General features: G+C 34.1%; 2 protein-coding genes across 2 annotated transcripts; one reads left to right on the forward strand and one right to left on the reverse strand.

Annotated features, from left to right (window-relative positions):
* Window positions 1-210: 210 nt before the first annotated feature.
* LOC143554033 (uncharacterized) lies at window positions 211-9,536 on the forward strand. Its single transcript, XM_077043895.1, has 8 exons — window positions 211-415; window positions 2,508-2,797; window positions 3,618-3,689; window positions 4,070-4,128; window positions 5,408-5,564; window positions 7,857-7,940; window positions 8,617-8,706; window positions 9,220-9,536. The coding sequence occupies exons 1-8, from the start codon at window positions 211-213 to the stop codon at window positions 9,343-9,345; spliced, it is 1,083 nt and encodes a 360-aa protein (XP_076900010.1). The 3' UTR covers window positions 9,346-9,536.
* A 901-nt stretch (window positions 9,537-10,437) lies between these two features.
* LOC143554037 (putative arabinosyltransferase ARAD1) lies at window positions 10,438-12,199 on the reverse strand. Its single transcript, XM_077043902.1, has 2 exons — window positions 11,183-12,199; window positions 10,438-10,959 (listed from the first exon to the last, which is right to left on the reverse strand). The coding sequence occupies exons 1-2, from the start codon at window positions 12,089-12,091 to the stop codon at window positions 10,438-10,440; spliced, it is 1,431 nt and encodes a 476-aa protein (XP_076900017.1). The 5' UTR covers window positions 12,092-12,199.
* Between the last annotated feature and the right edge of the window lie 4,796 nt (window positions 12,200-16,995).

Raw genomic sequence — 16,995 nt, forward strand, 5'->3', positions numbered from 1 at the left:
GGAAGAGGCGGTCACGAGTGCGATTGTGCTTGCGACGACTCATATGTATTCTATTAGCTCTCCTCCACCCCCAGTTTCAAAAAGAGCATATGTCGAACGAGATCGTTTCGAAGCCAATAACCGGTTGATGGCGAATTACTTTAGCGACTCGTCGAGATACAAGAACCCGAAGACCTTTAGGCGTCTCTTTCGGATGTCTAAAATTTATTTATGCACATCACCAATGATTTGGAGTGTGAGCTTGATTACATTAAGCAAAAACCGGACGGTAAAGGGACGCTAGGATTCACGGCTATTCCGAAGGTTACGTTAGCCATACGCATGCTCACCTACAAGAAGACAGCCGACATCAACGACGAGTATTTAAAGATGGCTGATAAAACAACTCGGAACAACTTGGAGTATTTTTGTTATGGTACGTTTCATTTTGTTTAAATAATTATATTACTTGTTTACTTTAATTAATTATTTTATAAAAGTTGTGTAAAATATATGAATATTGAAACTATATGGACCGCATTAACTGAGAGAGCCAATTGAAACGATCTACAACGTCTTTACAAGGCACATGCAAGGGTGCATGGTTTACCCCGCATGCTAGGGAGTGTAGATTGTATGCATTGGGAATGGGCTAATTGTCCAACTGCATGGCGAGGTCAACACACACGAGGTGACCAAAAGGGACCAACGGTCAGCCTTCAAGCGATTGCTTCATACGACCTTTGGATTTAATCGGCATTCTTTGGTGTTCCCGGTTCCAGCAATGACATCACCGTCTTAAAACAGTCGCCTATGATGGAGAGTTACATATCTGGGACCGTTCCCGTCGCTTCGTTTTGGGCTAATGATAACTTCTACCATCATGGGTACTATCTGGGTGATGGAATATATTCATAGTATGCGATTATCGTGAAAACATTTTACGACCCGTTGGATGAAAAAAGACAGTATTTTAAGAAACTACAAGAGTCTGCGAGAAAGGATATCGAGAGGTGTTTTGGGGTGCTTCAACAATGCTGCCATTTTGTTAAAAATCCTTGCCGTATATAGTCTTTAGAAAGAATGAAAAGTGCTATGTATGCGTGTATCATAATGCATAACATGATCATCGAAGATGAGGGAAAAGCAATATGTCTAACTTTCATACCAGAATCGGATCCACCACGAACTCCAGCAAGTATGGAGCAAAGACTTGAAAACACGTATTTCGTGCGGTCAAGAAAAATACATAATGCACTTAAGGGGGATTTGGTACAACATCTTTGGATGAATAGGCGTTTACCATGTGAAAATGAAAATCAAAACGAGGGCAACGATGAATACGATGATGAAGAAGACGACGACGACGAGGGTGAAGACAATGGAGACGAGTATTTTTTGTTTTTATTTTAATGTAATATTTATTTAATAAAATATTATTATTATTTGTTTACTTTTAATAAAAAGTTACAAAAAATGTAAAAGTGATTGGGCGTCACGTGTTGCATAATGCCCAGGGGTGGAGAGTTAGGCCGTGTGTAGTGGGCGGCGAAAAAGGGCGACTTCCGGCAAGAAGGGGCTACAACACCGCCCTTCTAGGCGATTTTTTGGGCGAGAAGGGGTAGGGGCGCAAGGTTTTTGTCGCCCGATCAAAAGGAACTTTGTATTATTATTATTATTATTATTATTATATTATGTGAGTGTAATATATATATATATATATATATATATATATATATATATATATATATATATATATATATATATTGGGCTACAACACCACTAAACCCTTAAAACCAAAACTCACTTGCTACTGACGGGCGTCACATGATGCAAAACGCCCATTTTGTACACCCCCAATCCTCCATTACACATAGCCTACACCCTCTTTTAGCAAAAAAAAAAAAACCCATAATTTTAACGGGTAGCATAATGCCGGGTGGGGGCATTATTATATATATTAATTATCAACTCTCTTATGTATAAAGGGTTGTACTCCTAGCTAAAGGGGTTATACCATTTACTTCACTTATACAAAGCAAACACCTTTTAGCCTTTTCTTTTTTATTATTTACGTTTCGATTTAATATTTGAGCGTAAACACGCCCCTACGGACGTGCGTATTGAACGTTTTAAATATAATTTTCGTTAGGTATAACTGTCTCGATACAAAGCACGGGTACTCCTACCTTCATCACGCAACTTGAATAAAACGTTTTAATATTACTTTTTTTATATGTTTACGCCCCCACCGCAACGCGGGGGCTGAGTACTAGTTTATGTTTAATTTACAACTAAACATGGTCTGATAATTGTATTTGAGTTTGTATTTTTCATCTATAAACATAGAAATTAGAAAGGTGTTTGCAATCCGGAGGTGACAGATTACAAAAACGCCGATCATCACTTATTTATTTACAGAATTACAGGTAATCAATACCACTTTTCCATTGCAATCTAGTATCCTGTACCGCTTGATTTAGGGTTTTCATTTTTGAATGGTGAAACTCATTGCCTCTGGCTATAAGTTACTTATGTATTCTTTTCCATACTATCAACCCTAATTGTCAACCAAACACCAACGGGGATTCTTCCTTTACGGAGATATGTGTACGTTTGCTCACTGGTGACAAATAAATCAGTGGATGCTTCTTGCAGTCATGCTGCTGATGTATCAATTGCTGTTAATGAAGATGTAGAATATGATTCTTATCATGAAAAGGAGCCACTTATTCAATCGGTCGAATGTCACATCTGTCAAGAGGAAGACACCATAGAAAATCTCCAGGTTCCTTGCGCTTGTAGTGGCAGCCTCAAGGTGGTTTTATGTTCTTGTAAAAATTGAACCCAATTTATGGATTTTCATGTTTAGTTTTGAGTTTGAAGTTAAGTTATTTTTCAAAATTTAATAAATAGTGAAACTCAAATATTTATGCTCAAATGCATAATAATAATCATTTAATTATTAAATAACAAAAAAATTTAGGCTTTGGTCCAAAATTTCCAAGCCCAAATGGTAAAGCGAAACTGAATGGTTTTCAAAAACTTAAAAACAACCTAATATATGGATTTTCATTTTTATTTTTGAATTTTAAGTCATTTATAAGAATTTAGTAACCAAAAAGATTTAGGCCCAAATTAGTTCTATTGAGCCAACTTCTCTTTTCCCTAAAATTTCAAGCACAAACTGTAAAACCGAGAAAACATAACCAAACGATTTTTAAAAACTCAAAAACTGAATTTTCAGATTTTTATTTGGTTTGAGCCCAATACGGACCCGCGATTACTGTTTTATTTCAACTGGGTCAAAAGGAGGTTAAAGTCATTCAAAGTCTGTTTTCAATGCAACCTTCCGAATTATTATTATTGCTGGTTTTTGCAATCATATATGCAATTATGTTTACAATTTTACAAAAAGGCGGTTATGGGTCGGGTCAACTCATCCTGAACTCGTTATCTAACCCATGGACCCCTCTTATCTTGCCACTAGCAAAAACCTTATATTTGCAGCTTATGCCTATACATGTGTTCATTATGTCTTAAACGTATTTCTTATTGTAGCTTATGTGTTTTTTATAGTTTGTGAAGTATTTATTGGTAATCTATAACATTTGATCAAGGAAGTGCATTGATTGCAGTTTGCTCATAGAAAATGTGTTCAAAGATGGTGCGACGAAAAAGGAGACACAATTTGTGCAATTTGTCACAAGGTATCTTTTTCACTGTCTACTATGTATTTTCGCTTCAAATTATCAGAAAAATTTTGCATAATAATTTACTTTTAAATAACTGAAACGTCAGATCTTATCTACCATTCGATCCCATAACGTTGAGAATACTCTCGATTTTTCTAATTTTTGGATTTTTTACATTAAGGGTTGCTTTTTAATATATGATTTCATTGTTGGTGCTTTTTAATAAATTTGTTTAATGGACTTGGTACACTATAAATACATGATTTTAGAAACCGTAAGCGGTTTTGTCTCAAAATGACATCTCTATAGTATTTTATGCATGATGTGGATAGGATTTAACGAGTTTCATAACAGCATTAAGATGCCAAATTGTTGAATGATTGTTGATTTAACAGGCTTATGAACCTTGTTATACTGCAAGCCCTCGGTCAGAAGACACTGTACTCGATATCGGGTATTTAAATATTTAAATCCTTCTGTACTTAGCCCTGCTTGCGGTGCGCACATATGATGTATATATGTGTGAACCCTCGGGTGGGCAAAAGTGAAATTGCACTAATTTTGACGTTATTTTACTAATCTCCTGAAAATAACGTTAAAAGTGACGGACGGTTAATCGGGCATCATGTAGTGGCGTTGATAGCTGAAAGATAAGGGTACATGCACCGATCAGCCGGTGTCCCGATGATTGAGTGCTATGTGCCTTATGTCCAAGGCTTGATGCAAAACTACTATCGAGCCGGGGGTCTCACCGGAAGCAGCCTCTCTATTCCTATGGGGTAGAGGTAAGGCTGCCTACATCTTACCCTCCTCAGACCCTACCATAGCTTTGCTATTGGTGGGATATACTGAGTACGATGATGATGATGATGAAATCCTTCTGTACTTAATATTTTTATATTATTTAAAAATTTGAAATAGTTTAAAACTTGGTTTTTCTGCTGGAGCTTAAGGTGGTGTTTGGATGTTCGGTTTCAAATTGATTTTGTAATATTGAGTAATCCAAGAATTAACAATCAACTGCAATAAAACGGATTTTAAGATATAGTTTTTTATGTTTGGCAAATATTGATGAAATAAAAAAAGATGTCTTGTGAATTAGGCATGTAAATGAATTGAATGAACATGAACGATTAAACGAAAGGGGTTAGTTGACAGTATGAATGAGTTCATGTTTGTTCATTAATAGTATATGGTTCATGAACATAACTGAATATAGATGGAAATACATAACTGAGCTAAAACCAGTTAAAAAGTAAATGCAAGCCACAATGTGTTGAGCCTAAAAGTTTATAAAAACTAGACTAAGTTATAGCGAGCCCAAAAAATGTAGATGAGTATATCAACGACCATAAATGGGCAAACTTAAATAACGGTAAATTAACATGAACTAATTAGACATGTGTTCATGTTTTGTGCATTTAACTAAATGAACATAACATTTGTTAATGTTTGACGTTTATTAAATAAACGAACTTCCCCGTTCACTGAACGTTCGGTTCGTTTACAGGCTTATGTGAAATGAGATTGACAGTATAAAAGAACAGATAATTACATAATTTCACATTTATCCTTGGGTAATCATTTTTGTTTTATTTTTGATTGCAAATCGAATTATTTAAACTTAATAATTTGTTATAATCAGTTATCTAAAATTTGTGTCTCCAAACATAAATCAGATAATTGAGTTTGAAAATGCACACCGAAACATCCGCTAATTAAATTACTTGCAGTACAAGCTGGACAGTTCATGGGACTCCATTAGACCTAAATGATCCCCGACTTTTGGCAATGGCAGCTGCTGAACGGAATCTTCTAGATGCTGAATATGGTGAATATGAAGATACTAGTGTCAATGGAGCTGCATTCTGTCGCTCGGCTGCTCTCATTGTAAGAATTATATTATATAGTAGTACAATGTGTGTTATGAATATAGCAAACCACTTAATAAGCTGCCACGCATCAATTTTTTAGTTTTAATTTCACCTCTTGTACTATACATAATGTGTGGTTTTAAACCTATTTGATTTTTTAATAATTTTATTTTTCTTTCAAAACTTGTGTTTGTTAACTACTTTAAGAGACTAAATACGTAATTGTGATTAGCAGTGTTGTAGAACTCACTCTAGGAGCTAGTTGGCCTGTCAGATACCAACTAACGATTAATCGGATTGAAATTTTTATATGTAATTTACAGCTTTACATATATGTATTTATAAGCGCACACACACATACATATACACATATATATTTATAAGTATTTCTATGTGTGTGTGTGGGTACGTGCGTGCAAGGTCTAAAAAGGCGGAAACAAGCCTCGAGGCGTAAGCCTCGAAACGTAATTAAAAAAAAATAAACAAAATATGTATAGTCTATAAAAATCACACTTTTAACATTAAAAAATTAAAAATGTATATATAATCTATATAATAATATAAATAATGTTAGTTTAATAAATTTTATGTAAATGTTTATAAGTTTATATCAATCAATCAATCATACCCAGTGTAATCTCGCCAATAGTAAAGCTATAAGTAGGGTCTGGGGAGGGTGGGATGTAGGCACACCGTACCTCTATCCAAAGGGATAAAGAGGTGGCTTCAAGAGAGACCCTCAGCTCTAGAAAAACATATGTGAGCAAGAATATAAGAGGGGATCAAAGTTCACAGTCATAAAACTAATAATAGCATGTAGTAAAATTAATATAGCTAACACATAATAACATATATAATACATGACAAGACAATAGCATAGTGGTGTGTGACTAAAATAAGGTAAATAGCAGCCTTTAAGGTACACAAACTAATTTTACACTTTTTATATAAAAGTTTACAAGTTTTAGGGACTAAATGTAAACTTATGTTAGATATAAGGTTAAATATTAAAATACAGATACTTTGTTAAACCTAAAAGGCTAAAACGCTTCTTCACGAAGCTTCTACTTCCTCATGCAGCCACTCTTCTTAATTTTTGGTAGGTTTCCGGCATGCTCCCGGCGCCAGAACTAGCTGTCGGAAGTGCCTTGTAGCTCCATTAATACCATATTCAACAAAAAATAAAGTCCAAAAAATGAAACAATTGGCATATTTTACAACTTCCAGTGAGGCTTAAGCCTCACTGCCTCGACGCCTCAGACCGCCTCGCAAATCTCGAGGCTTAGGTTTTCCACCGAGGCTTCCGAGGCGTAAGCCTCGATGCGCGCTTCGGAACGCCTTTTTAAACCGTGCGTGCATAACGCACACAGAGTGTGTGTGTGTGTGTGCGATAGATATTGGATTAGGAAGTATAGAAAAGATGAAATCAAAAGTGTGAACTATATTGAATTGAAGAAGATGATCTCACGGATCTACAATTGGATAGCTAACCACCAAAGTGGGGTCCAGGGCTATGCCCTTCTCATGCTAATGCAATGAGCCTAACAACTATGTAATATCTTTCCTTACCCTCCCTAAAAGACTATTAATTATTATTTATAGAAATAGAAATTACACTTACCCCCTCCCACAATTACAATAGACTATTAAGTAACAAACTAGAATAAGATCTCTATCAGTGTGTGTGTGCGCCTGCGTGCACGTGTGGGTGGGTGTGGGTGTGGGTGTGTGATTAGATTTTTTTCCTTCTATGTTCTTATATAAATTTAAAAAAGGAATTGTATATGAAATAAAACATTGTTTTTTAGTCTAATATATTATACCGAGTGACAGCACGGTTCCGGTACCTTGATGAAATGAATCATTAATAAGCCGAAGAAGATAACTTTTTTGTGATCAACGACTTTATTCGGGTTTAAGCAAGATAACTTTTTTGTAATCAAACCATTGTAAATAAACTTTTTTATTTTTGTAACACACATAATTTTTTACCGAGCCAAATTGAACCACATCGGTTCTGGTACTGGTATTCACTTTTTACGGTTTTCGGTTTCGATACGATTCGGTTTCAGTTTATTTTATATTTATATACTATTGGTACCAAAGCGGTGCCGTACCACAACATAACTTTGTAACTCCCAACTTTATGCTTGTAACTTTTATTAATTTTATGTTTTATGCATATACCAAATCCGCGCCACGTGCGGGGAAATTCTACTAGTTTTCTAAAAATTATGTTTGTTTTTTAAAAAAATTTTGATTTAATAATTTGGTGTGTTTAGACGTTGATAATTTTGGTTGGGTGCAGTTAATGGCTCTGCTGCTATTGAGGCATGCTCTCACTATTGGAGATGGTGAAGATGATGACGATGATGCGTCCGCCTTTTTTGCTGTAAGCGTTTATCATTCTAATGTTTTTAAATTAATACGTGAAACTGAATAATCAGAATCTGATAAATATTGCAATTAAAAAATTGTGTTTGGATGTGCTTCTGTTTGAATATGTTTTAAAATGAGAATCCAAAGAGCCCCTATATGTCACTGGTTGTAAATGAACAAACATCAACACATGCCTCCTTCGTGCATTTATGTTCATGAATCTTCGTTTACATTCGTTTGTTTACACTAATTTATATTGGTAAGTTTAAGTTTGTTCGTTTATGTTTGGATGTGTATAAAGATTTTAGGTCCATTACAAGTTAGTCTAGTCTTAGTAACTCTTAAGGCCTAACTTATTGTTGCTTACATCTACTTTTTAACTGGTTTTAGCTCAGTTATATTTATTCAACTATGGTAAGTTGTGTTTGTTCGTGAATGGTACGTTTATACTGTTAACGAACAAACACGCTCATTTTTTTTATAAACGAACATGAACAAGAAAAACCCATTTGTTTAAATGTTTTGTGTTCATCGTTTGTCGGTCAATGAACACGAAGATGCTACGTTTGTGTTCGTTCATCTATGTTCAGTTATGTTTGTTCGCCTATGTTCATGAACCGTTCATCTATACCATTAATGAATGAACACGGACAAGATATCCATTCGTTTAAATTTTGGTTTTCGGTCAGCTTTTCATGCTTCGGGCAGCTGGTTTTCTGCTTCCTTGCTACATAATGGCTTGGGCAATAAGTATCTTGCAACGCAGAAGAGAAGTGCAGGTAATATGCTTAATATTCCTGTTTTTTGAAAGGCAAATTGGATTTTAATAATCCCAACTTAATGCAGGTGGCCGATAATAATCCCAACTTAGAAAATAGTTGTCACCGGTCCCAACTTTCACACTATTTGTTTTTATTGGACCTTCGTTAAAAAAACTTAAATGTCAAATTTCAATTGATGTTTTAGGGCTTTTGATCGGAATGAGAATACGAATCGATTTATGTAAAACTTAACTAGAAATGGTGCTCTAAACGACTAAAGGATGCTTCAATTATGATGTTTAACCTTTTAATTAACAAAAGTAAAGCTTTTTGCAGCAGTGTTTCTTATTAGCAATTTAGGAGGGTGTATGTATTCAAAAAACATCTGTGTTATTTGACCCATTCAAGATTAAACACAACCCGTTTTAACACATTCTTTAAAAATGATCTGTATTACAACACGAATTTGTGCTTATCTTGTTGAAATTTATTTACAATGACACTAAAATTGTTTATAACTTCAATAAACAGGAAGCCGAGAGGCTGGCAGCTGCTGATGTGGCATTCATGGTGCGAGCAGGTCAACACAGAGGCTTACAGGTCACCATTGCACCAGTGCCACCACCACCTTCTTCTGTAGTGGGCCCCGTTCACTAGCCATTTCAATATGGGTTACTGAGGTTGGACCCTTAAGTTATGCACAGATATGAGTCTATGACTGACCATGTTATCCTTGTTTTTACCATACATTTACAATTAAGAGGTTTTATCAACTGAATTGTGCTTGTAAACTAAATTAACTGTCTGTTTGTGCATATGTATTCTGTAACTGTGGTGGTGTTACTTTTGATAAGTTATTTACTTACTGATTTTGTTACATCTATATTTTCTGTCAGCATATATATTAATTTGAGTCAAAACTTGATCGGCCTTTGACTGAAACCGAAAATTTTGAGTACTGATATTTTATTAATTCTACCGTGGGGATAGTGAAATCAAATACACAGAATTTTGAGGACCGAGGCCCACACCAATACTGATTTGTTGGTTTGGGTAGGTTTCTAAGGCTGGCTTGGGATCTTGCTCACCCTAAATTTGCTGCTTATAGAATCGCGCTGTAGTGACTTACGAACCGGGAACAATTCAAGTAACAACCGGATTATACTGTTCGTTTTATCTATGTTATAATTTACGCTTGTGAACTAATAGTCTTTACATTCACTTTTTTCTTTCTGTTATTAAATTTAATATTACCATTTACCAGTGGTTTTTTAATTATTCATCCCACATGTATCAAGATTGTTAAAATCCAATCAGTTGTCAAGTCAACCTTCTAATCAACAAATGACACTTGTAATTCGAATAGAGATTCATAGAGGGTATCGTTTCAAATCAAGTCTGTACAATAAAATCTGTCATGCTATACGAGACATGTTATAATATGAAATGGTCATACAGGTCTTCAACTTTGTTTGTGGTCACAATTCCGCGTTAGCCATATACATCATACATGCACCTCATAAGATTCATATATTTTTCACATGTCACGACTCGTGATCATTTTTTCATATGTCATTTGGCCCATAGGACCATATAGCTCGTATTAAACTTTTATTGTTTGTTGATAGTGTTTTAGTGGTACCTAGTCAAACCCATTGCAAAGTTAGTGGAATAACAAAAGATTTCGGATGCATACCAGGATACAAATATATGCAAACAACAAAATCTTCCTAAACCTTGTATAATAATCTAGGAACTTAAAAACATTTGTGACATCCGGTATCTGTTTCTCCTACGAACACCATTATCATGTACCGAACATATTTTCCTATGAACCGCGTGCCAGATCATGTCAACCGCATCACCCATTTGTGACGGATACTGATACTCAAAATGTGATGCAACTTTCTTTAGTCTTTCCCACATTTGAATCCACTTTTGCCTTTGAACCCTTCTAAGCAGTTTCATAAGGTACCCTTTTTTAATAGCATCAGATGCGTGAACAAATATGGCAAATTTAGAGTAATCAAGCACATCTTCAAATGGGAGCTCAATGTCATCACTTATTATTATTGGAACACAATGACTTGCAATGGCATCAAACAACCGGTTAGATGATGGCGTGTCTCCCGCGATGGTAAGGCAGAATTTGGAAGAGGTCATCCCTCTGGACGCCTTGCGGATCCCGCCTGATGACGCCCTTCCAAATGTGAAGTGTACGTCTTTTTCGTCTTTTAGTAGGTGATATAGTTTTCGACGTATTATTCCTCCCTGTTCATGTCAAAGCTCTTATATTTATTAAAATGGTTTTGTTTTAGCGGTTAAGCTAACTGTTTGACCTTTTCTTATTTACCATTTTTTAGAATTTCAAACATTTTAGAAGAAAACACATAATTTTAGCTAGAAGTCACTCTTTTCGATTTCATTAAGCAAAAGCGGAAATGGTTACCTAAACCAGAAACAAGAATTAACACAAGAACGAAAAGAACCTTACATCTTTTCTATATATCGCGCCTTGAAAATACACCAACAAGCGTCGTTCTTCAAACGAAGGCGAGTCATTCGCATCAATCCGTCTCACAACGTGTTTGTAAGGTGCAATAACATCTTTATCAACATTTGCAATTTGCGGCAGATACCTACCAAAATCAGCAAGAAGCAACATGGATGAACCAAAATGTTTTCTTGCCAAAAGCATACTATTTGGATGATGAGCCATAATCAAATGATCCTTCCCACCCAACCTTTTCCATTCCTCTCTGCTTTTCAAATACTTCACCAAACTCTCTTGCAAAACCTTGTCCATATTCTTGTTTTCGGTTCCGAGAATCTTGGAACCGCGATTATAACTCAAAGATGAGAAAAACGGGACAAAAATGACATCCGACTGACTCGCGTTTTGCACGCGTATCGAAGTGCAAGGCCGAGACACGTGCGGAGAAACAGAAGACAGGAGATCAAGAGTTAGCCAATATTCTATACTGTGTTGCAAGTTTAACCCACCCGGGTATTTGGGGATATCACTCAAATTACTCACATTTGGCCATATTTGATTCGGGTTTTGATTATTTTTCCATCCTAATAACCCGAAGTGAAACGAAGGGGGTAAATCGTACATAAACACTTTAACAAGAGCTTTATCTTGATCACAAGAACCGGTGGACGGAAGTGATGACTTGTTACAAGATGAAAGTAGAAAAGGGGGAGATTCTGGTTCGATTTGATCATCGGTTTCATGGATTTTGTTAACGATAATTATGTTGTAAATAGATTTGGGTAGTAAGGAATTATCACTAGATTGGAACAGGAGTGATGAAGATAGGATTAAAAACAACATTGAGATTGCGAATATGTATGCGAGTGATCGTGACAGAAACACACCCTTATCGGTCATCGATGCCATTGATGATCAAAATCAACAGAAACTGGAAGCAGAAATCTGTTACAAATTCAACAACAGAGTAGTTAAGTATTCAAAAGCATTGGCTGCATGGTTATCAAAAATGCTTAGAATTTGACATGCAATTTCATAAAAGTTGCCATGAAAAATGGAAACAATAATAAATTAACAGTCCAAGGAACAGAAATATATATATATTATACTTCAATATATAAAAAACAAGAACAGCAAAATGATGATGAAGAACAAATAATATTGTACAGGAACAGAGTTAATCAGCTAGTAGCCTAGTTGCCTTCTATGTCGATGTAAACACTGCTTATAAAAATAAAATGATTTAGATACTAATGTTGCATAGAAAAAATAAATAGGGACAGCTTAGTTTTCAAGAATCAAATGATCAAATTTGCTTAAAAACACCTATATTTGAAATTAACAAAAAAAAAAAATGTACGGATTGCGCTTCCAACTCTCGAATTTTAAGGATTTGAAGCAGAAATATGTTAAAAGTTCTGGAACAGATTTGAATAAAATATGTTAAGTTGAAACAAATTGCAGTCAAAACAGGAAAAAGAATGATAAATTTTGAAATGAAGAAAGGATGTGAATGTTACCTCTGTAGCAGGAAATTGATGAGCTACCATCCGAGAATTATGTGTTTAAGAAATTCTTTTCATGTTTTTGTTACTTGGGTAGAAGACAAGTCATGAATGTGGTCATAGGGAGTGACGTAATTAGATTATCAAAATTACATATTTGTTCCCTACTAAAAATCAATGTTTAATTTAAATATTAGAAAAAAAAAAAGTTAATTTAAGTTAAAACATTAATTATATATTTATTCTTCTAATTTAGTTTCATAATCGTTCAAATAAAGTGAGGAAAGTGGGTAGGAAAAAAATAATTAAAAGGCTTACTTTCTTCATTATTTTCTTTTTTTACATCTAAAGAAATTATACATAATAAATTCCTTACTATGGGTATGTTTGGCAAAATTAGTTCGTAGTTGTAGCTTCTAGCTGGTAGCTGGTAGCTAGAAGCTGGCGGCTAGAAGCTGTAGCTTTTTAGAAATATTTAGGTGTTTGGTAGAGTACCTGGAGCTTTTAATAAAACTAGTTGGGTGATCGCGCGGTGCACCGTTTTAACCCGAAACCTATTTTGACTTGAACCTTTCGACTCAAAACCGTACCAAAATGAACTGAACTAAATTAGTAATTTTTGCATCGACTCGTTCCGACCCTAATTTGGTCTTACTCATGACCCGGGCTTGCCTGACTCGACTTGTTGTCGATCCTAACCAATATTCACATAATATGTTGTTTTTTTAAAGTTAAAAAAGTATAACAATATGATACACAAATTAAAGATAATAAAATGCTCGTTTTTATGATGCAATTTTTAAAAAAAATATTAACATGCGAAAAAGTTATGGTTTTTTAAAAAGTCATAGGGGTAGTTGGTTTTGAATATGGGTTAAATATGTAATTATTATATGAATTAACAAAAGATTATGAAAGTTCAAGTACCAAAATTGTAAAATTTAAAATACCAAAAGCTTGTAGCTTTTAGTAGTTGGAGCTTTTAGCTTCAAGCTTTTTCTCATAATCTAAAAGCTTCAAGCTACTCTAACCAAACAAGACTTTTCAATAAATATGAGTTTTTTCTTAAAAGCTTGTAGCTTAAAGCTCTTAAAAGCTGTTTGCCAAACATACCCTATTAGTTTTAGATACATCTAATGGACACGGTGCAATTTAACATAATTTTTAAGACACTTAAATACTAACTAGGTTATTGACTCATGTACAACATAAGTGGAAATATAGAAATCGTCAAGTACACGCATATATAATTTCAAACGACAATATGTTTTGAATATGTTTTTTGAGACGACGACATGATTTATAATTGCAATTCATATTCATAAGGAAAGAAGTATTAAAAAACATAAACTTATATAAAATAAGGTTACATAGGGTATGTTTGGCAAAACTAGCTGTTAGCTGTAACTGAAAGCTGTTGGCTGGTAGCTGGAAGCTGGTGGCTGGAAGCTGTAGCTGGTAGTTGTTAGCCGTAGCTTTTTAGATATATTTAGATGTTTGGCAGAGTTGCTGAAGCTTTTAATAAAACGTATAAAATTACTAAAATGGGCATAACTAAAATCAATAATAGTAAATGTATTTATTTTAGAAGGTTATTTAAGTAAATTATCATACTAAAAGCTTGTAGCTCTTTCTAAACGCTACTAGTACAAGCTTTAAGCTTTAAGCTTTTTCTCTTGACCTAAAAGCTTCAAGCTTCTTGAACCAAACAGAGCTTTTAATTGAGTATGAGTTTTTTCTTAAAAGCTTAAAGCTTGTAGCTCCTAAAAACTCCTAAAAGCTTCATGCCAAACATACTAGTAGAATGTCATAAAAATACCAATATGAATTCCCACATCATATGTGGTTCTTTAAAACCAATTCATACATGCTTAATTAAATGATTGAGTAGCGGCCAACACCTATAAACGTCACATCTTTCTTATCGCCTGAAGTTATAGTAAATGCACATTTTAATTCTTGAAAACTAAACTCTCAATTACATATTAAATCCCATAAATTCATTCATTTGCATATATGATTTATGTATGTATGATTTCTTAGAAGGCATACAAATACGTCGGTTGTCGTTATTCAAGTAAAACTAAAAATGCAATGAAAACGTTGGTTGCCGTTATTCAAGTCAAACTAAAAATGCAATGACAAAGTTGGTTGTCGTTATTCAAGTAAAACTAAAAATGCAATGAAAACGTTGGTTGTCGTTATTCAAGTCAAATTAAAAATGCAATGACAACGTTGGTTGTCGTTATTCAAGTAAAACTAAAAATGCAATGAAAACTAGGGCGGGCCGAGTTTTGTACCATATTAATTGCATATTTGTCAGCATTTTCACGTTGCGACGGTATATTTTCTTGGTTACATTTTGCAGATTACATTGAAGAGGCGTTGTTACAAAGTAGTTATTTGTAGCATGGTCAATTATAGCTTGCACCAGGAAAACAAATACATGTAGTATCATATCATTAGTAAATTTCAAATCCGGAAACAAAACCTAATAGACATAATTAAAGACGTATCCAGAACACATTCGTTGCATTGTGAGAAATCATCTAATTCAGTCCTAATTCCACTTACAAATTAAAAGCATCAATTTATTAATCAATCAACACACACACACACAATTAAACCCATATTTTAAATTTGATCTACTACTCTTAGGAGAAGTAGAGAAAATCGAGAAAATCAATGTAGGATGCTCATAGTCGGGTACATGATATGTGCAAACTGAACTGTGTGTAAGAGCTATCATAAGAATTAATTTAAATGAAATAAAAATAAATTAACAACGAATATGAACTAATAGTATGATGGAACGGGGATGTGAATGAATTTTAAAACATAAACCCATTAACCAAACAATTATGTCAATGATGATTGTTATTCTTTAACCTTAATAGCGAACTATCCGAGTTATTTACCCATATTTAAGCAAGTATTAAGCCTAAAAGATTATTAAAAACAACATTTAAACTGATTCTCAAAAATGGTAGAAATAAAACCAAAAGAATGCAATGTAAAAGTTCTATTGGTGGCAGTGGGTCTACTCGGGTTGTGTGTGTGTGTGTTATACCTCTAACGGGTCAAAAGGGTCAATACTCAACGCATTACCCAGTTAACCCATAAAGTGTATTATTATTGCACATGCCTATCTTCTTACTTGGCCCAAAAACCGTATCACTCTCAGACTGCAGCTCAGTATAGTTCTAGGCTTTTACGCTTATAATGTATCTTCAGCCAGCAATTTACCTAATTGCCTTCACAATAAAATAAAACACTAACTCAAAATATCATATAAAACAAGAAATACAATATTTTAATATTTAGCTTTTATTGAAAACTAATTTTTCCACCGATATGGTTAAGAATACACAACCGATCTTGGTCAATTAAATTGTTAATTGTTAACATTTAATTAAAAATTCTAAATGAAAATGAAAAATCCTAGACACCAATAACTTAAATTTTCAAATTATTTTCCTAAATGTAAAATTAATGAGCTTTAGTAAAAATTTGAGTTTTCTTAAAATAACTTCATTAAATATAGGAAGTAATAAAATCAATGATAAATTAATGAAATTAATGTTTTTTCAATATAGTTAGACCGGTTGCTATGGGGCGCCTAAGGGGGTGAACGTGGGCGCCGTTGTACGCTGAACACCACCAAGAGGTGCCCTTGGGGGTGGGGCGCCGTCCTGCTTGTCGTCCCAACGGCCAGTGTGGTTGATTGGAAAAAGGGTGCCCCCTCTCAATGGCTATAATAATGTTACATAAAAAAATCAAAAAAATATTATATATATATATATATATATATATATATACTATTAAAACAAACAACAATTTCCACTTGTCAACATTCTAGGACATCCACATCATCGCCACCTCATTGCCATGTCACCCATTACCTTTCTTAACAATGCCAACTCATCCACTAACCTATATTTAAACCATAACATTTCTTAATTTTTTACCTTATTCAACTTTTTCTCTCTTTCACCTATTAATATATTCTGGCGAATATCATTCAAGATTTGTATCAATTTTCCGGTAAGTTTGTATTTTGTATTAAACTTCCGATTGTTTATCTATTTATTTCCGGCGACCTTATTATTTTTTCCGGTTATTGTTTCTTCTAACCTTTTTATGTTTATTCTCATTGTTAACTGATATTTTTATTAAAATCAGTTTAGGTTGTAAATCATAAACAGGCATGAAGGTGATACGTGGACGTTTTAAGTTTTTCAGGTAAGATTTTCCGTTAATTTTTTTCCGGCTATGCTTTATACCTCTAACAATGGTTGCTTTACATTA

The sequence above is a fragment of the Bidens hawaiensis genome, unplaced genomic scaffold (genome assembly GCF_021521415.1).
Source record: "Bidens hawaiensis isolate Kalapana, Puna unplaced genomic scaffold, B.hawaiensis_p1.1 tig00017472_1, whole genome shotgun sequence".
Taxonomy (NCBI): Eukaryota; Viridiplantae; Streptophyta; class Magnoliopsida; order Asterales; family Asteraceae; genus Bidens; species Bidens hawaiensis.

Excerpts from the sequence above, each read along its gene's own strand:
- LOC143554033 (XM_077043895.1), top strand. The coding sequence starts at position 211 with ATGCACATCACCAATGATTTGGAGTGTGAGCTTGATTACATTAAGCAA. Across the intron at positions 5,565-7,856 it reads GTCGCTCGGCTGCTCTCATT|TTAATGGCTCTGCTGCTATT; the intron begins GTAAGAATTATA and ends GGTTGGGTGCAG. Across the intron at positions 8,707-9,219 it reads AACGCAGAAGAGAAGTGCAG|GAAGCCGAGAGGCTGGCAGC; the intron begins GTAATATGCTTA and ends TTCAATAAACAG.
- LOC143554037 (XM_077043902.1), bottom strand. The coding sequence starts at position 12,091 with ATGGCATCGATGACCGATAAGGGTGTGTTTCTGTCACGATCACTCGCA. Across the intron at positions 10,960-11,182 it reads GCGCGATATATAGAAAAGAT|GGAGGAATAATACGTCGAAA; the intron begins GTAAGGTTCTTT and ends TGACATGAACAG.